The sequence below is a fragment of the Giraffa tippelskirchi genome, chromosome 8 (assembly GCF_054371585.1).
Source record: "Giraffa tippelskirchi isolate mGirTip1 chromosome 8, T2T-mGirTip1v1.2.pri, whole genome shotgun sequence".
NCBI classification, from domain to species: domain Eukaryota; kingdom Metazoa; phylum Chordata; class Mammalia; order Artiodactyla; family Giraffidae; genus Giraffa; species Giraffa tippelskirchi.
Window position 1 is genome coordinate 22,093,678 of NC_137282.1, and position 21,093 is coordinate 22,114,770.

General features: G+C 35.3%; 1 protein-coding gene across 2 annotated transcripts in view; it reads right to left on the reverse strand.

Moving 5' to 3' along the window:
* The window catches only part of SGCZ (sarcoglycan zeta), a 668,752-nt gene that overhangs the window by 553,299 nt on the left and 94,360 nt on the right, over window positions 1-21,093 (reverse strand). Inside the window, exon 2 of one of the 2 annotated variants that reach the window (XM_081517996.1) lies at window positions 664-775. The exons of the other annotated variant lie outside the window; for it this stretch is intronic. Coding sequence (XP_081374122.1) covers window positions 664-762 — 99 coding nt within the window. The 5' untranslated portion in view covers window positions 763-775. The remainder of the gene's footprint in view (window positions 1-663; window positions 776-21,093) is intronic. 2 annotated transcript variants of the gene reach the window in all.

The following is a 21,093-nucleotide window of genomic DNA, read 5'->3' on the forward strand; positions in this document are numbered from 1 at the left end:
AAGAATCATTCTCATTTTTCAGATTTACTGGTCAACTTCATATATGGAGGGTCTTAATTCTCATAAATTCTGTTTGTTCTCATTTTATGAATCAATTTATGTCATGTGAATTAGAAAAACAAAACATTTTGCCTTTATCTAAATATATAACAAATTTAACAAGATAAACATTATAAATAGAATAAATTATGATCTTAAGTAACAAAAATGTCTTAGCATTTATTCATTCATCCCTGTGTTAGTATTTATTACTTTACTAAAATGATATTAATTGAAATAGGTTGATGAGTTTTCCTTTGCCTATAGAAAATCAAGATCAAAAAATTCATAATTTTAATTCTAGTAAAAAATCAATATTGCTTGATATTTAATAAATAACAACATTGGTAGCTTACAATAATCAATGCCATTCCTTTCTGAATACATTAAAGAATGTATTGTCAATAAAGCATCAAAGGAGCTGTCAATTATGTTTAATATTTCTTATTATTTTGAAAATTAATCTTAGCAGCAATCAGAGGAAAATTAATGGATTACGTTAGTATTTGTTTTGTGTCCATTATTTAAAAATATACTATATTATTGTATATTTTTAGGAAGGCTAACACATATTATGACCATATATAGCTAAATTAATTATTAGCAAATCACTCTATAACTTACGGCAAGAAGACAAAATGGTACAGCTGGGAGGATGGACAGTGAGAGGAAAAACCAACAAGGGCTTTCAAGAAGTGATACTCTGGGTTGCAAGTTGAACATTCTGTAATGATCACTGTCAAATTCAAGAGAGAGATGGATTTACTCTCACATTTTCTTGAGTGTGATGTTGCATTGTGATTACGCTAGATAAAGCCTTTTGTTACTTTTGTATTAGACATAAAGATATTTTCAAATCAGGAAAAATTGGCTCTCCATTTGAAAAAAGTCTATAAAACTTGCATAATACTCAATAATAATTTTATAATGGATTAACCGTTTAAACACTGGAATTAAAAAAATACCAGTATTACAGGAAATAGAAAATATTATTTAAGGGCAGAAGATGGCAGAGGAATACGATGTGGAGATGTATTTCCTCCCCGTAAATACATCAAAATGCATCTGCATGTGGAATAACTGGAACAGCTCCTACAGAACCCATGCTGAATGCTGGCAGAAGACTTCCGACTTCCCAAAAAGCATGCTGAACTCCACATAAAACTATTGGGAAAAGGCAATAAGCAAACAAAGAGACAAAGAAAATGGGATTGGTCCTGTGCCCCGGGGAGGGAGCTGTGAAGGAGGAAAATTTTCCACACACTCGGAAGCTCCCTCGTGGGCAGAGACAAAGTGCAGCTTCAGAAAAAGTCAGCGGAAAAAAAATCTTTAGATGCGGAAATAATTTTTTATCTCTACACCAAAAATTGATATTCTAAAGGTAAAGGAAGATATATCTACATGAATTAATATCATTCACATTAATAACATTAAAGCATACACAAAAAAGAAAATACATACCAATGTCTCCCACCACATGTACAAAAGCACAGTCAATAAAGACACAAATGACAGACAATTAATCTCAAAAATATACAAGCAACTCCTGCAGCTCAATCCCAGAAAAATACACGACTCAATCAAAAAGTGGGCCAAAGAACTAAACAGACACTTCTCCAAAGAAGACATACAGATAGCTAACAAACACATGAAAACATGCTCAACATCACTCATTACCAGAGAAATGCAAAGCAAAACCTCAATGAGGTACCATTTCATGCCCGTCAGAATGGCTGCTATCCAAAAGACTACATGCAATAAATGCTGGAGAGGGTGTGGAGAAAAGGGAACGCTCTTAACACTGTTGGTGGGAATGCAAACTAGTACCGCCACTATGGAGAACAGTGTGGAGATTCCTCAAGAAACTGGAAATAGAACTGCCGTATGACCCAGCAACCCCACTGCTGGGCATACACACTGAGGAAACCAGAATTGAAAGAGACACATGTACCCCAATGTTCATCGCAGCACTGTTTATAATAGCCAGCACATAGAAGCAGGCTAGATGACCATCAGCAGACGAATGGATAAGGAAGCTGTGGTACATATACACAACGGAATATTACTCAGCCATTAAAAAGAATACGTTTGAATCAGTTCTAATGAGGTGGATGAAACTGGGGTCTATTATACAGAGTGAAGTAAGCCAGAAAGAAAAACACCAATACAGTATACTAACACATATATATGGTATTTAGTTAATCAGTAAAGATAACCCTGTATGCGAGACATCAAAAGAGACACAGATGAATAGAACAGTATTATGGACTCTATGGGAGAGGGTGAGGGCGGGAGGATATGGGAGAATGGCACTGAAGCATGGAAATTATCATATGTGAAACGAATCGCCAGTCCAGGTTCGACGCATCATACAGGGTGCTCGGGGCTGGTGCACCGGGATGACCCAGAGGGATGAGATGGGGAGGGAGGAGGAAGGGGGGTTCTGGAAGGGGAAAACATGTACACCCATGGTGGATTCATGTCAATGTATGGCAAAACAAATACAATATTGTAAAGTTATAAAATAGACAAATAAACTAATTAATAAAAAAATAAAGACACAAATGTGAATTGAAAAACATTTGATATAACATGGTAAAAAGGGTTAACACCTCTACTTTTTAAATGTCTAATAACTTTAACTGGGAAAAATAGAAATTATTCAAAAATGTAGGCAAAGACAGAAATAGGTAACTTACAAAAGAGGAAATATATGTGATCACTAAAGACATGGACTAATAGCCTTAATAAAAATGAAAAATGTCAGCTTAAAACAAGAATTGATTTTTGCATGTCATTTTGGCAGCCACTGAATAAAATGATAATTTCAGTATTTATCTTGACTGCTTTCTGGAAATGTAAAGTTCAGAAGTATAGACTGATTGGTACAAATTCTATTACAACAATTTATGCAATAGTTATTACTGGACAAATATTGGATTATAAGTTAAGAAGTATGTACAAGGATGCTTATCACAGTGCTTTTAACAGTGAAAAACTATAATCATGTTAAGCATTTATGAACTAGTAATGCTAAGTTATCCTTTATGCAAATAATGAGATATGTTAAAGTAATACAAGAGGGCCATCAGAGTGAGGTGGTTCTAAAGCCCTCATAGCTGACATAGATAAACCAAAACTTAAGCCAGAATTAATAGATCAGATTCCAAGAACATGTAACTTAAGTAAAACAAACAGCTAACTAAGGTTTTCAAATGAGGCGATTGCTGAAATCATGGCCAACCTGGTCATTTCTTTGCACTTCTGTGTCTTGAAAACTTGCCCCCTAGCATCTGTTGTTGGCAAGCCTAACCACTTCCAGGTTGGTGCTGCCGAATTTAAATCAACGTTTTGCTCAAAAAAAGCTCCTGAAAATTCTAATGTGCTTCAGTTAACATTTTAAGAGATAGTACTTTGTCGACAAAGGTCCACCTAGTCAAAGCTACGGTTTTTCCAGTTGTCATGTATGGATGTGAGAGTCGGGCCATGAAGAAAGCTGAGCACTGAAGAATTGATGCTTTTGAACTGTGGTGTTGGAGAAAAATCTTGAGAGTACCTTGGACTGCAAGAAGATAAAACCAGTCAATCCTAAAGGAAATCAGTCTTGAGTATACATTGGAAGGACTGATGCTGAAGCTGAAGCTCCAAAATTTTGGCCACCTGATGCAAAGAACTGACTCATTGGAAAAGACCCTGATGCTGGGAAAGATTGAAGGCGGGAGGAGACGGGGCCGACAGAGGATGAGATGGTTGGATGGCATCACTGACTCAATGAACATGAGTTTGAAAAAGCTCCTGGAGTTGGTGATGGACAGGGAAGCCTGGCATGCTGCAGTCCATGGGGTCACAAAGAGTTGGATACAACTGAGCGACTGAACTGAACTGATACATTCCTTCTGCAGGATGAAACACATATATGCAAAATGGATACATCTAGACATGCATTATAAAATATTATAGCATTGATTAGAAATTGTTTATGAGTTCAAAGATTTCATTTCTCTTTTTTAATCTAACATCAGAAATAGTAATAGTTTGGAATTGTGTATTTACTATTTTTCCATCCTTGACAGAACAAATTCTAAACAAGAAGTATCTTCTTTTTTTTTTACTTCTAAAATTAAACATAATCATTCTGTACTAATAAATCTGACCTCTCATTTTATATACTTATGGAATTCAAGTACATTATCATTTGAAATAATCAACTTACATTCTATTGCACGTGTTCAGTTGCTCAGTTGTGTCTGACTCTTTGCATCCCCATGCACTATAGTCCGCCAGGTTCCTCTGTCCATGGGATTCCCCAGGTAAGAATACTGGAGTCGGTTATCATCCCCTTCTCCAGGGGATCTTCCTGACCCAGGGATCAAACTGGGTCTCCTGCATTGCAGGCGAATTCTTTACCATCTGAGCCACAAGGGAAAACCACATTCTATTGTAATATACCTTTACTAGAGTTTAGATTAAGCAACTATCTGAATATAATGATTACCATTGTTGTTGATGCCTATTTAACATTTACAAGTGAGCTCTTTATCAGATAAACAGTATGTGTATTTTGTTAATTTAGCCATATATTTAAGTGTGTGTGTGAGTCACTCACTCGTGTCTGTCTCTGCAATTCTATGGACGGCAGCCTGCCAGGCTCCTCTGTCCATGGAATTCTCCAGGTAAGAACATTGAAGTTGGTTGCCATTCCCTTCTCCAGGGGATCTTCCTGGCCCAGGGATTGAACATGGGTCTCCTGTACTGCAGGCAGTTTCTTTATCATCTGAACCACCAAGGAAGCCCTAATACAAAGTTTTACGTGTATATTTTAATAATATATACAGAGGGCACATTTTCCAAGTTGGGACAAACATCACACAGTTGTCTTCTTTCAACGTGAGAGTGTAAGAGCTTGGTTTAAATGACTAGATGAAGAATTTGGAATATTAAAGGTAAAGCACTGATGAGAGCCTAAAGTTGCAAGAAAACTCTAAAGTCTCTATATTTAAGCATTTTTTACATATACTCACAGTGAAAAATAGACATCAAAATTTAAATTACGTTGTAAGAAGCTTAAGTTAGTCTTTATCAAAAATGCCCAGTTGTCAACAGTTAATCTTGAAACTTTTCTAACATTTCAATCAGGTTCTTACCAACAGTTACTGCTTTGTTGTAGGTAAGATGCTTCTCATCCCTTGACCCCCAGCATCTGGACCTTTAACCAAAAGGTTAATACAATTCTGCCTATTTTTGCACTATCCAGATCTTGGAGGTTTTAGTTTAATTTAACCTATGCATAATAGAGCCCATTTTGTATTTCTTGAGACTTCCACTACTTTACCTAAACCCAAATAAACAGATTTGCATAGAGTTTGGCTTGTTATTTTTTTAAAAAAATATATTTCAGCTTTCTGTTTAATAGGCAGAGGATTATGGAACTCATACTCACTTTGGCTTTCTTGGAATTTCTTCCATTATCTTAAGGATACTTGCAGAAATTTCTATTCCTGCTGTGCTACTTGCTTTATGTGTTTTTCTATTCCCAGAACCCAGTTTCCATTTAAAAAATCATCTCCACAAGGAGTAACTCACAATTTTGCAGATAGTTAATGTGAAAATGCAAGAAAATTTGTTTCACGTTACCTTCCTATACTTTTAAGACATTTTCTAGTTTCTAAAATTATTAGATAATATGTAGTATACAAAAATAAAATGAGGTTGTTACTTTAAGTTCTCAAATCTATCTTCTTTAACAGTATCTAACCCTGGGTCAGTAGAAATATCAGTTGTTTTTTTTTTTTCAAACCTACCTTTGAGAGATTTTACTAGACAATGGTTTTTACTTAGAATGGTTTGTAATATATTGTTAAACATTTTCAATACAAAGGAACATTTTCAAACCATGGTTAGCGTATTTTTAGACAATATATGATATTCTTAAATTTTCCTCTAAAGAACTAGTATACTTTGTGAAAGAAGTTTAACAATATATTTGGGTAGACATATTTGTAAGAAATTATGTTGACGATTTGAAAACACATCATCATACGTGTTCAACTCAAAGCAACTATATACATTTCTAGTAGACTGACAAGAGTTTCACAGAAAATAATGTAATCAATTTGTGTATAAGTTTCCATATACTTGAGAAAATGATCATATTTCATCACAGTTCAGTTTTATGTACCATGCAACAGTGACAAGGAACATGTTGCTACACAGTTTGCAACAGTTTTCAAATGCAAACCAATGATTTGGGTGCTATTTTCCTTTTCCATTCAAATAAGTAAACTATCTTAAACCTTCTTACGCAAGCTAGTCACTGCCTTAGGAAAGAAATGTAACACAATAAATAAATGAGTAAGCAAGGGAACACACAGAAAATGTGATGGGAGTTTTAATACTAGGGTTTTTTGGAATTACTAATCTCTAAAGGGACTCAAGACTTTCTAACTGAGAAAGGAGCTAAAAATTCTACTTTTATGAGAGTGGAAGAATCTGAAAGGAGGTAAAGGGTGCATAGATTCAGAAGGTCTTTGATAAAAACAAAAACAAACAAACCAAAAACCCCCACATCTCTCTCTGTGTATTGGGGGGGGCGGTGGTGAGGTGAAAGCAGTGTGTGTGTGGGGGGGTGGTTAGAATATAGAAATGTCTGCAATCTGGTTGGTATAGAAAATTATAGTATCTTGGAGCCTACAAGTTTCTTAGGAAGCATGTCTGAATGGTATATTTAAAAGATGTATGTATAATATATAGCCTGATCTTTCTAACCAAGTTCCCTGTAACTGATCCAGGAGCAATAATATGACCTTGTACGACTGAAAATGGCAAGAAAATAGAATGCATAAATATACACAAATGAAAATGGGTTACGACAGCCCACATAACTTTTGCTTGGAGCAGAAGAAAGATCCCCATGAGCTCAAGAACTGAAAGTCAGTCCTTACAAATCTGTGACCAGTAGGGATAATGCAACCAGTAGAAACCAGGAACTTCTGGAGGATGTTATCATCAGTATAGGACATTGAGATTCAAGTGAACCTCTAAAATATACTAACTTGGAGCTTGGTAAACTTCCAGAACCTACATGTGATCCTGAAGAAAAAGGTAAACCATAAATGAACCGAGATTATGATTTTGTCAGATTTTGTCAGCAGAACAGGAGTTCTTTATAGATATTAAATTGAGAAAGAGGAGATTATATTTTCTAAATTTGCATCCTGAAATTATTTAGTATACTTAGTAAATTCAAAAACATAAGTTTTATAATCTATAAGAATCACTGTGTTTTTTTTTTGTAAAAAGTAGCAACTGAGTTTCATTCTACATTAAAGGAGTATTCCTATTCTGCATAATAGAAAAAATGTACCTAAAAATCTCAGCAACAAATATAACTATAGTTAAGGCCTATTCAGGCAATCTCTAATGGCCATTTACTAAAAAGATATTAATTAGATCAGAAGAACTTATTATTACACAATCACCTGATATTCCAGTCAAGCTCTTTTTTTTTTTTCCAGAAATATTGATAGATTATGGATAAAGATGCATCATGTTTACCTAGAGGAAAATTTTTGTGCAGGGAGGAGAGCAATTTGTGACACTAATCTTTGGACAAATCATGGTAAAATATCAGTCAAAAACTTCTTCATTCTTTTTCCTCTTCCTGGGGATAGAGGGCCAAGCACTTGATCTTTTAGGTCTCCAGAATAAAGCACATAATGCAAGTAGTAGAAGCGTGTATTCCATGCTAATCACATCTTAGCTCCAAGAAGTGTAGATAGCGTGGAAAGAGCTGTGTTTAAGGTGTGTTGGGAGAAGGCAATGGCAACCCACTCCAGTACTCTTGCCTGGAAAATCCCATGGACGGAGGAGCTTGGTAGGCTGCAGTCCACGGAGTCACTAAGAGTCGGACAAGACTGAGCGTCTTTACTCTCACTTTTCACTTTCATGCATTGGAGAAGGACATGGCAACCCACTCCAGTGTTCTTGCCTGGAGAATCCCAGGGATGGGGGAGCCTGGTGGGCTGCCGTCTATGGGGTCGCACAGAGTCAGACACGACTGAAGCAACTTAGCAGCAGCAGCAGCAGCACAAGATGTGTTGGCAGAAGAAATTAGATTTGGCTTTCTCCCTAGTTAATTAGGAGAAAGAATGTGTCCCCTATCAGCCTGAGAAGTGTGTAGGAATTGAATGACCTAAAAGGGGGGAAATATTTTGTTAATAGGGAAATTTTGTTATTGCATTTGCTGCTGCTGCTGTTATCATTGTTGACTTGGACAGTATCTATCCTAACATCTTAGGTTCTAAGTTTCTTCATATAACACATGAGTGTGTGGGTCCATGTGTGCATACACACAGGTTCAGTCGTGCCCAACTCTTTTCAACTCCATGGACTATAGCTCGCCAGGCTCCTCTGTCCATGGAATTTTCCAGGCAAGAATACTGGAATGGGCTGCCATTTCTTCTCCAGGGTATCTTCCTGAACCAGGGATTGAATCCAGGTAATAATAATAATGCCAACTTCATATATTAGTGGAAAGGTTAAATAATTAATATATCTATAAGCACAATAAATGTGAATGATACTTATTTTAATATGTACAGTATCTTCTCTTTATTAACAAGAGAAGCTATTCTCTTGTAGCTATTCTACAGAGGATGCGATGGTTGGATGGCATTACTGACGGGATGGACATGAGCTTGAGTAGGCTTTGGGAGTTGGTGATGGACAGGGAAGCCTGGCGTTCTGCAGTCCATGGGGTCACAAAGAGTTGGACACGACTGAGCGACTGAACTGAACTGATGTTATACAAAGTCGCCATAGACTATAAAGTAGTGAGTACTGAATCACCTTTAATTCTAGTGAATAATCTTATAAATACTCTCTTTGATGAGAGGGATTTTGTCTAGATATTAAAATATTGGATCAAGATCATATTTAATATTTTGCTACACATTGCCAACCAATCAATATATAACTTGTTTTATGTATATTTCTGCCTTCAATCTTTCCCAACACTGGGGTCTTTTCCAATGAGTTGGTGAATAGCTGAAAAAAGACACACTATAGCATATATTATTGATTAACACTGAACTGATAGTTAAAATCACTATACCTCGAGCCTGAACAAAGCTTATATAACACACATTTCCTCTGAAAGCTACATTCTGGCCTTCGTGCACTTAGGAATACAGGCAGTACTTAGTACTAAACTTGGGACTTATTTTAAACAGAGAAATCACCAACAGAAAGTACACGAAAATGGTTAAGTAATCATTTGATAATCTAAAATCATTTAAAATGATAATAACTATACTAACACTGGAAAATGATTATGTTGCAGCTGAAAAATAGAATACAATATTATGTATCCTATAATCATCATTATTGTTGTAATCAAAAGAAAAGTCTCTGAGTGGTAAGATCATGGATATTTTCTTCTTTCTAATATTCAACACTTCCTATATGTGCATATATTCATTCTTGGAACAAAGCATTATTTTTTTTTCAAAAGTTCTTCTATGCCACAGATTCTAATGCCCTAGTCTTCAAATTCCGCACTATTTCTCTTAGTTTTGCAGAGGTTAGTCCTGAGTTAGAGTTTGCGACCAGATTCCTCCAGACATTGACCATGACTCATGTGCCAGGGATGCTCCAGCCAGCACTAGCAGACCCCACACATCTCACCATGAGGTACATGCTGTCCTGGAGTTATTCTAGGAGGGGGATGACTAAACTGTTAGGTGGGGTTCTGCAGCAAGACGAGTTCACAGATGAAAACAATGCCCTATTTCTCTTTTGACAACCTCAAATTTATGTCTTGCTGTACTTATCTTTTTAAAGCCATTTACCAGATAGACATCTCTGGATTTGGCTAAATCATCTCCCACGTCACCCCCAAATCCCACCCTCAGTCTTTACTTTACAATATAACCAATTGTGTAGCTCAAAGTAGCCAGGCTAGGTTTAAACAATCCTGCACATAAGCAGCAGTCTTTGTGGCTCACAGCAAACCAGAAGTGTATTGTATGCATATTATTCTGCAGTTTGGATCCAACCTTTGGTAATCCCCGTGAAGCAATAGCAATAGGTTCCAATGAGCAGTCCTGAACCACCAGCAAATTAGATGTCTTCAGGGTTTTCTGTTTTAAAAATTAGGCAATAATAAACCCGTGCTCTGCTATGCATTACAATGATGTAGAAGGGTTACCTAAATCAATTCTAGCCACACTGTTAAAATGCAAAGCACAGCTTCAAGCTCATTATTTTGCAAAATAGAAGTGAACTTACAGGATGTAAATAATGATGTAATCCATTTGAAAAAATAATAAGGCAGTCTAGCAGGTGCTCAGGGCTGTCATAAAAAATAGTTGCCAATACATAGAAAGGAAACATTGCATTAATCCAAGATTTCATAGATTCTGCTTTTTCACCTATTGACATAAAAATAGCAACTGTGCACAGAAATATATAAATTGATGTTTTATCTGTAATTGAATGTTATAGTTTGCATGAAGTGTAATAACCACATAGCGTGTGGTCATATAGTTATAACAGTTTGCAGACATTTGGTCCTGTCCAAAATATCCATAAGACACTTGTTTTTTAAGATATTTGGTCCACACCAAAAAGTCTGTTATATTTAGTACTGTCCAAAACCATTTGTCATGGACTAAATATGCTCATGGATGTTCACATAGGACTAAATGTCCCACAAGGAGTTATAACATATATGGATAAAAACATGCTTTCTTAATATTGAGATGACTTCAGTATCTCTAAGCAATATCTTTTAAGAAAACCCATCAACTGATTCATGTGCTGTTCTTGTTTCCAATTATTTTTCCACAGAAAAATAGTTTTCTTTTTAAATAAAAGAGAAGACTGCATTAAGTCTCATAATCACCAATTCCATATTCAACCCCTTTCTGGCAAGGTTTTATTCTCTGCACTATGCTGATCAAGGGTAATAATAATTTCCAAGTTACAAAATCCAATAATCACTTTTGTCCTCAATTTACCTGACCTGTCAGCATCTTTCAACAGAATCTATATTCTCTCCCTTTTTAAGTACTTTCTCCCTTGGATTCCGAATTTTTCTTTTTCTCTCAGTAACAACTTCATTCCCTTTGCTTGCTTGTCATTTTCTTCTTTATCTTTAAATTTTGTAGGTCTAAGACCTTGCTCCAAACTTTTTATTTGATAGGCTCTCTTTGTATTTGATCTCAAGATTTATAGCTTTAAATACTTTGGACATCCTGAGGACAATAAAATAGATATTTCCACTCTGACCTCTCAATCTTATCTCTTGTCTCTAATGTTCATTTAACATTGCCATTGAATCTTTGACAGGCATTGCAATAGATAGGATCCAAAATAGGATTTTTGATTTATACTCTCACCAAGTTATTATATTCTTTCCTATTTCGGAAAAATAATACTCAGCTGATTAAACAAAACAAAAAAAAACAATCCTCAGACTTTCCTTTCTTTTCACTCCCAACACTTATCAGCAGTTTTGGATGGTATCTCCTGAATGCAATTGAAACTACTCACTTTATCTTCACTGCTACCACCTTGCCCAAGGCATTATCCTCTCTTGCACTGACTACTGAAATAATCTGTAACTGATGTCTTGCTTCCACTCTCATATCCTATTAATCCAACTTTTACACAGTGACCAATGGAATTTATTAAAATGTAATCCAGGAACTTCTAGATTAAGGTGATTGACCAGATACTTTTAATTTTTCTCTCTTTTTAAAAACTGCATAAACTACATCAAGTATTTTTTTAAAATACAGAAACCATAAATATGCAACAGCAGGAAAGGAGACAGAATAATTCTGGAAATTTGAAAGCAGGAGGAGAGCATGTTTGAGAAAGCGACTTTCTTAATTGGCAGGGAGGAAAGCTGAGGAAAAAAATCCAGTGAAGATGGAAGATCACTCAAAAGTTCTGGGAACTAGCAGATCTAGGAACCTTAGGAACTTGGGGTAAAGGGTATACTAGGTGAAAATACGTGGGTGAAAGCTACATGAAAAGCAAATAGCTAGATTACTAAACACCTGTACCCTTCGAGGCTACTGGTTACTAGTATTCCATCTTGACAGAAGTCTAGAGGTTTTCTCTTTGGAAAAGGTAAAATAGATGTCTCTGGACTAGATGACCTGAAATATATTAAAATATGAGAAATAGAAAATACATGCTGCTTAAGGAATACAAAATTCTCAAACTTTCAGTCTGATTCTCCCACATTGCTTCCACAACTATGCCACCTACATTTTATCTTCTAGGACAAAGATTAAAATATTTCACTTTTGGAAACCTGACCATTCTAGGAAAAAAAATACAAAATAACAGAGGCTATGAGTCCTAAATAAATTACTCACCAACACAATTTTCACAGAAATTCAAACTCAACAATATCCAACTTATTTAATTGGAACTTTATATCATTTTTTGTGTTTTCCATTCAAGCATGACTAGATAACATAACAACATCCTTTATAATTTGAAAAGAAAGCTGATATGAAAGATTAAAAAAAAACAATGCATAAAGAGAACCAAATAAAAGAGCAACAAAGAATATGCAGGGAGAAAAAACTTAAATTTATCATGAATATTGATAGAGATAGAGTATTTCAGGAAACAATATAACAAAAGGTAAAAGGAGCTATTGAAAATTTGAATTAAAAAAAATCTGAAAACTCAATAGAAGGAATGGAAAATAAACTGAGAAAATGCCCCAGAATTTTAAATAAATACAACCAAAGAAATATAAAATATGCAAAATTAGAGGCCCAGTCCAGGAAGTCCACCTTTCAGATAAAAGTAGGATCATGAAAAGATATTTAGAACATCAAAAGGAAAATGTCATCATCAGAATATTTTCATGAGGGCCTTCCTCGGTCATCTAGTAGTTAAGACTCTGTGCTTAGAGTGCAGGGGACAAGGGTTTGATCTCTGGTTGAGGAAGTAACATCCTACATGCTGAGTGGCATGACCAAAAATTTTAAATTTAACCAAAAAAATTTTTTTCTTAACCAAAAAAATTTTTTTCATAATGTTTTCCATGAGTGAAAAATATGAGAATCAGATTGAAAAGTTCCACACATCCAGAATGAAGGATAAAAGCAGACTCTGCCACCAGTAAGCAGAACCTGAACTACCTCTCCCATGAAAGGAAAATTCAGAATTAACTTGTTCAGTGCTGGGGTGAAGACTGCAGGGTCATTAGGGACTCTATATCTTTCTGCCCTTCACTCTATTATCCTTAACATTTGATTTCTAATTCTAGGTCACCTTTGCCCTAAAAAGTAAATAAGAATATCAGCCATCATCTCCACATTCTAGGAAGATTGAATAAGCAGTGAGGTTCAAGGGCAAAAAAAAAAAAAAAGTAGAGCTTCCAACTAAATCACCTCCTTTGAAACAAATTTCTCTGATATCTGACACTCTGCTTGCCTGAAGTTAGTCACATGACCACATCCAGCTCCAAGCTGGCAAACATGGTCTTCTAGCTGAGCTCCTGCTTCTGCTCTTAGAAACAAGGGACAGTGGAGGCTGGGATTCAACACGTGGTCTCTGACACATTCTTTTGGTTCTCATGATTCTCCAACTCCCAGAATTTGAGTAATTTTTAATATCTGTGCATGTGTGTACTAGTCCAAAGTTCCATTCTGATAATCCCTCCTCAACAGTAATGCAAAGCTTAGACCTGATCATTTGCTTTACATGATCCACAAGCCATAAAAGCTGATTTTCTGATATGTCCCCAGCCAATAAAAGCTGATTTTCTGATATGCATTCCTTCAGGTGAGTGACTTGAGTTAGCTGTAACTGTAAAGTTATTTTGGATCAACTGATTTACACAATATGCCAATGAAGAATCCTGAATTACTAGCCCTCAGGGCTTTTCATTTTAGAGGAGACACCGAAATACAATGTTAACACCGTAGAGTGAATCTGTAGACATAGAAAACCAGATACTGTGGCAACTGGAGACGGCGGTTGAGGCAAAAGATTATTTCAATAAGCTGCAGATCATCCTTTAATAATACTTTGATAATACTCTATGTGGTTCTGTAATACTAGATTGAGTTGTAAGTTTAATAAAGGGATACATTTCAGTAAAAAGAAAAAAAGTATTTTTTTAATTCATAAATTTTTAAAGAGGAAAAGTGGATAATTGGTGAACCTCTGTCTTACTTACGGGCTACCTATTTCAAGACTTACGTGCCCCACAGTAAGAAACATTCTTCAGAATTAAATCTCATTACTGAGTTAGCACTTATGCCTTTCAAGACATAAGTTTTACATGTCCCCTCTTTTCCTTTATAGGAACACTATAAATTTTAGGTAATGATTTAGAAATACATGATCATATTATATGAACTCAGAAAAAAAAACAGGCACATGAACTTTAAACACCAACAAGACATAAAAATATTTATTATCCTAATGAGTGTGTCTAAATTATTTTTGATACCTATTATGTATACTTAATACTACAAATAGAGCAGACAAAGAATAGGGTAGGGATTAATCCTGGCCCATATGTTAATGGGTGGCACATATAAAGATGAAAAGAGGCATTGTTCTATTTTAAATCACTGTGAATTTCATTAGTTACCCTGTTAGGCATTTAAAAATTCTAAATAAACAGGAAGAATGTTGAACATGTATATATACCAAACCAGCAAATGAAAAAATGCCAACAAAACAAAAAAATAATCAAAATGTCCCTCTGCTCTGCTTATCTTAGCATAATAAACACACACATAAAAAAATCAAGAATAAGGGAAACTGGGTGAAAATACAAGATCTTTTTTTGAATAATTCTAATTCTAATTATGAATATCTCTAAATGGCATCAAGTGGCCAATAGGTTCAAAGGTAAAAGAAGACAGAAAAGTGATCATTCTCACCAGCCAGTCTTCAAAAGATCTATGAATACTGAATACCAGAAACTGTAGAGTACCGTGTGCATGAGTGACTGTGCACCTGTATACATGGACTCAATGCATTAAAACAGAAATGATTAACAAGTACTTATGCAGGCTGTCAATTACAACAGTGAATATCTTCATATGCTACTGGCACTCCGTGATTATTCGAATATGAAGTCTTATTTATTAAGGAAAAATACATTGAATTGTTCTAGATAAGCAATGGTATTTGTGAAGTGTGGTATCATTCTAAAATTTTTGGTATCATACCAAACAATGGTATCATTATTTAAGGTCATTTATAAAACAAATAATAAATTTGGCAAGCTGGTGTTAAGCACAAAATAATGTAACAATAATTTATTAAGACTGAAATGCTTAACCTACCAAATGTAAAAGTACAGATAGATAATAATGGTGATTTTCATCTCTCGTTTTTGGAGAGAGAGAGAAAAGATGATGAAAGAAATGACCAAAGTACTAATAGACTGAATATCAGAGAGGCAGCATATAGAATAGCAGGAAAAAATACTAAAGAAGAGTTATTGAATTGTATTTGGAGATGCAGGAAAATCAGGGAGAGACTAAAAAGACATGATTATTGATAGAAAGGTTACGATGATGTGGTCAAAAAATTAGGAACTGATTGAAATGATTCACTGACAAAAAATCAAAACCTAAGATAGGGGAAAGTAGCACTGAATATTTATGAGTTTTAAAATACATAAGAGGAAACTTAAAAGAACAAATGAAAATATGGGAAACGCTGGCTAGTCATAGAACCAAGAGAGAACCTAACAGGCTGGAAACCAAAGCACATCAAATGCAGTTCAGATGAGAGAGAAGTAATCTTCTCTAGCAAAATTTAATCCTAGGCAGGGTCAGTTTTGAGAATTTGCAGAAATGATGAAGGAGAATGAAGTTTAAATATGAACAAATCATCCCCACAAAGAGAATGTTGAAAATGATGAACTACTTGGGTATGTTTTAACCAGGCTCAGTAGGTAAAGAATCTGCCTGCAGTGCAGGAGACCTGGGTTTGATCCCTGGGTTGGGAAGATCCCCTGGAGGAGAGAAAGGCTACCCATTCCAGTGTTCTGGCCTGTAGAATTCCATGGACTGTATTAGCCGGTGGGGTTGCAAAGAGTTGGACACAATTGAGAGATTTTCACTTCAAAACACGTACTATAATTTTTCAAATATTATATATTTTATGTAAATACCAATACATATGTATTTATATAGTTGCACTTATATATTTTATACTATGTATTTATATTTATGTATATTATATGTGCAATTTATTAAATTGTATATATATATAATTTGTCAAAACTTCACTTTCTATGGTAACAAAAATTACCAGCTTGGGGTTTTTTTTAATGAAGAAAGTTTTGACAGTATTTCAATTGTTGCCATTAAATTATAACATTATTGTGAGATAGAAATGGGCAGAGTACAAATATAAGATACTCAGTTCTCTGTAGGTTAAAGTATACAGTTCTAACATTATCAAACAACTCATGCATCTATAATTTAAATGTGAAGATAGAAATATAGGTTAAGATAAGTGACTGCAACACACATGAAGAAGAATCACTCACTCTCAGGGAAAATCTTTCTCAATTTTATACTGTTGATTGTTGTTGTTTATTTGCTAAGTCATGTCCACCTCTTTTGTGGTCCCATAGACTAAGGAGTACATCAAGGCTGTATATTATCACTCTCCTTATTTTACTTATATGCAGAGTACATCATGAGAAATGCTGGGCTGGAGGAAGCACAAGCTGGAATCAAGATTACTGGGAGAAATATCAATAACCTCAGATATGCGGATGATACACCCTTATGGCAGAAAGTGAAGACCTAAAGAGCCTCTTGATGAAAATGAAAGAGGAGAGTGAAAAAGTTAGCTTAAAGCTCAACATTCAGAAAACTAAGATCATGGCATCGGGTCCCATTACCTCATGGTAAACAGATGGGGAAACAGTGGAAACAGTGGCTGACTTTATTTTTCTGGGCTCCAAAATCACTGCAGATTGTGACTGCAGCCATGAAATTAAAAGATGCTTACTCCTTGGAAGGAAAGTTATGACCAACCTAGACAGCATAGTAAAAAGCAGAGATATTACTTTGTCAACAAAGGTCCATCTAGTCAAGGCTATGGTTTTTCCAGTAGTCATGTACGGATGTGAGAGTTGGACTATAAAGAAAGCTGAGCGCCGAAGAATTGATGCTTTTGAACTGTGGTGTTGGAGAAGACTCTTGAGAGTCCCTTGGACTGCAAGGAGATTCAACCAGTCCATCCTAAAGGAAGTCAGCCCTGGGTGTTCATTGGAAGGACTGATGTTGAAGCTGAAACTCCAATACTTTGGCCACCTAATGCGAAGAACTGACTAATTTGAGAAGACGCTGATGCTGGGAAAGATTGAGGGCAGGAGGAGAAGGGGACGACACAGGATGAGATGGTTGGATGGCAGCATCGACTCAATGGACATCGGTTTGGGTGGATTCTGGCAGTTGGTGATGGATAGGGAGGCCTGGTGTGCTGCAGTTCATGGGGTTGCAAAGATTCAGACACGACTGAGCGACTGAACTCAACTGAACTGAAGACTGCAGTCCACCAGGCTCCTCTGTCCATGGGATTTCTCAGACAAGACTACTGGAGTGGCTTATCATTTCCTTCTCTAGGATCTCTTCCCAACCCAAGATCAAACCCACATCTCCTGAATTGGCAGGCAGAGTACCACTGAGCCTCCAGGGAAGTCCAATACTATTGATACTGCAACATATATGTTAACATTAGCAAGACACTACAAAAGTGTAATTAATTCTATTGTTTAAAATACAAGCCAAAGTAGTGTTTTTGAATTGTAAAAGGCTAATATCTGAGGTAAAAGGCTAATATCTGAGGTGTTTATAATTGACTGGTGACATATTTAAATGTTTAGAATCTTTATATTTTCCTGTGGCCTGTTTGTCAATTTTAAGGAACTCATGGAGGCATATATATATGAAATGCTTGACAGATGAAAAAATATATCTTTTATTGATATATCAGTTTTAGCAGACCCTCATATAATCTTAGAAAATTCCAGGGTTTTGCTTGTTTGTTTGTTTCCCATTTGGCCTGTTATTAAGCATTTACCAACACATCACTGACAATAACACAAATATTTCAAGATTTTTTCTGCATAACTTAGAAAATTAAACCTGCCTAAAACCTGTCATTAATTCCCTCTACTTGGAAAAATTTTAAGAGAAATGTGGGTAGCCCATAAATATTGTAAGTGACTAAATTTTGACATAAAATTTTCCAGCACTTCCTTTTTAAAATTTCTGGATTAGAGTATCTATTAGATAGTAAAACCATGCACCCCAAAAAAACAGTTTTTAAAAAATACTGGCATGATTTTCTGTAAATAGTATACAAAAACAAATTGGAATCTAATATTAATAAAATAATTTTTCTGTTAAGTATAAAGCTAATTTCAATTTTTTATTTCATTAAAATGAATTGTATTTCATTTAGTGTCTTTATAATATATAAAAATGATGAATTGGAACTTATAAAATAATTTATGCTAATAAAATTTCACTGACATATCTAGGTAATTATGTATAACAAATTGCAGTAAAGATTTCATATGAATAAAGGAGTTATACTGCTTAAATAAATCTGAAAAGTATTGGTGTAATTCAATCACCTTGCTTATAAATTAAACATAAAGCAAACATAAACATAAAATTAGATGCCAAAGATATGAGGTGACTCGCCTACAGTTATATGCTTACAGAGAGACACAATATATTTTTATTTTCATTCAAACTTTATACCTCATGATTCTTATAGGAGAATGGGAAAAACTGCTTGAATAAATCTTTTCCCCACGTAAACTGCATAAAAATTACGAAAGTCAATGAAATCACCCACCGTCTCCTCTCCCCCAAATCACAGCTCCTGACTGTTAGATGCATTGCTCATGATCAAAAAGAGGTAATTACAGATTTGAGAAACTACATATGAAACTGTTCACCTGAGTCATTTTCAAAGCTGCTATCTTAATTCTGTTTCAGATGAAATAGAACTTTGGAAAAATGAATGTTTTTAGCAGAACCACAAAGGTAGACATTCTTGTTTTTCTCTTGTATATCAGCTTTGGTTTTAGAGTAATTATAACTCTGTTCCTTTCCATTCAACAAATAATTCTAGTAGAATGCAGCTGCACAGGCATTCTAATGTGGTTTCCTCTTCTTATCTTTTTATTCTACTTCACACCCCAAATTCTTGAGGAGGATATCTTTTTCTTTAGGTTGTGCACTCCTAAAGGTATTGTTTCATTTTTCTGAGCTATAATCTTCATTTGTACCATGATGGCAATGAAATGTGCCTCAGGAGTAGTTACGGAGATGAGATGAGAAACTGGTTTTGGAGATAAATAGAGGCCAAGTTTATCATTAGCAAATATTTCTCTTCTTAAACCCAACTCAAATGATACAAATTTTGAAAGTAACTTGCAATATTTTGATGTGAAAAAATTTACCTTTAAAATTATCTGTTTTGCCACACTGATTCCCATTTAACTTTTTTTTACATATATATTTTTTAATTTGTTTTTATTAATTCATTTATTTTAGTTGGGGGCTAATTACTTTACAATATTGTAGTGGTTTTTGCCATACATTGATATGAATCAGCCATGGGTTTACATGTGTTCCCCATCCTGAACCCCCCTCCCATCTCCCTCCCCATCCCATCCCTCTGGGTCATCCCACTGCCCCAGCCCTGAGCATTTGTCTCATGCATCAAACCTGGAATGGCATTCTGTTTCACATATGATAATATACATGTTTCAATGCTATTCTTCCATTTAACTTTTAACCTGTGTCCAGAGAAAATCTTGGCCCTGATAAAAACAACAGGAATATTAACAATTGGTCGTCATTTAAAATTCAAGTGTCTGTGTATTGATACATAAATCATGCAGTTCCTCCAGACCTTTTGAATACATTATTGTTACTTGTTTGTCAGCAATGTAAAAGGGCAGCCCTGAATATGACCCAATGAAATGACTCAAGAATGCATTTCATTTGAATATTTAAGCTCCTCGAAGTTTTAGCTCATTTGAATTCTTCCCATAATTTGAGACTGAATATCTTGTTTTGATAATATCATAACCTAAATGGATACAAATACAATATATAATTATATACACATCACAAAATTATATGAGTGAGTTGAAACACCATATGATTCATGTGCATTACAATTGATGAATAACTAGATGATTCTGGAGACAAATAGTTTAAATGACTATTCTACATTCATTCTCCTATCTTTCTTCTAGGAGATTAAAGTTAGCTATTTTTATAGTTATTACTGAGTGTCTCATTTATTTAATGTATGTGCTTCCACAATTATCAGCTTTGAAAAGAGCACTGCATTTTTGCAAACCTTCTCACACTAGCACTCTGAAAACTCCTTTGAGGATATTCACTAACCCGGTGGAAACATCTTTCCTCTCTGGAATTTGCGCTTGGCTTCCCTGATAGCTCAGTTGGTAAAGAAGCTGCCTGCAATGCAGAGGATCCCGGTTCGATTCTTGGGTCAGGAAGATCCCCTTGCAAAGGGATAGGCTATCCACTCCAATATTCTTGGGCTTTCCTGGTGGCTCAGCTGGTAAAGGATCCGCCTGGAATGCAGGAGACCTGGGTTTGGAAAGATCCTTGGGAAGATCCCCTGGAGAAGGGAAAGACTACCCACTCCAGTATTCTGACATGGAGAAGTCCATGGACTGTATAGCCCATGGGGTCGCAAAGAGTGGGACATGACTGAGCGACTATCACTTTCACTTAAGAAATAGTTCTATAATGCAAGGCATGTCTTCCTAAGTCCCTCAATACCATGTATAAGTAAATCTGAAGAGAGTCTAAAATATACATTGGGATTATTGAAATTTTAAATGTTTTTAAAGTCACAAAATATGAAGAGTTTGAGGTATTTTGTTGGCTGTGGAAAACTGTTGCATTGCAGATACTGGGGGAGAGCCATAACCAGCTATCTGACACCTCCAGGAGTTTGAATATGATGATTTGTTTTTCAATG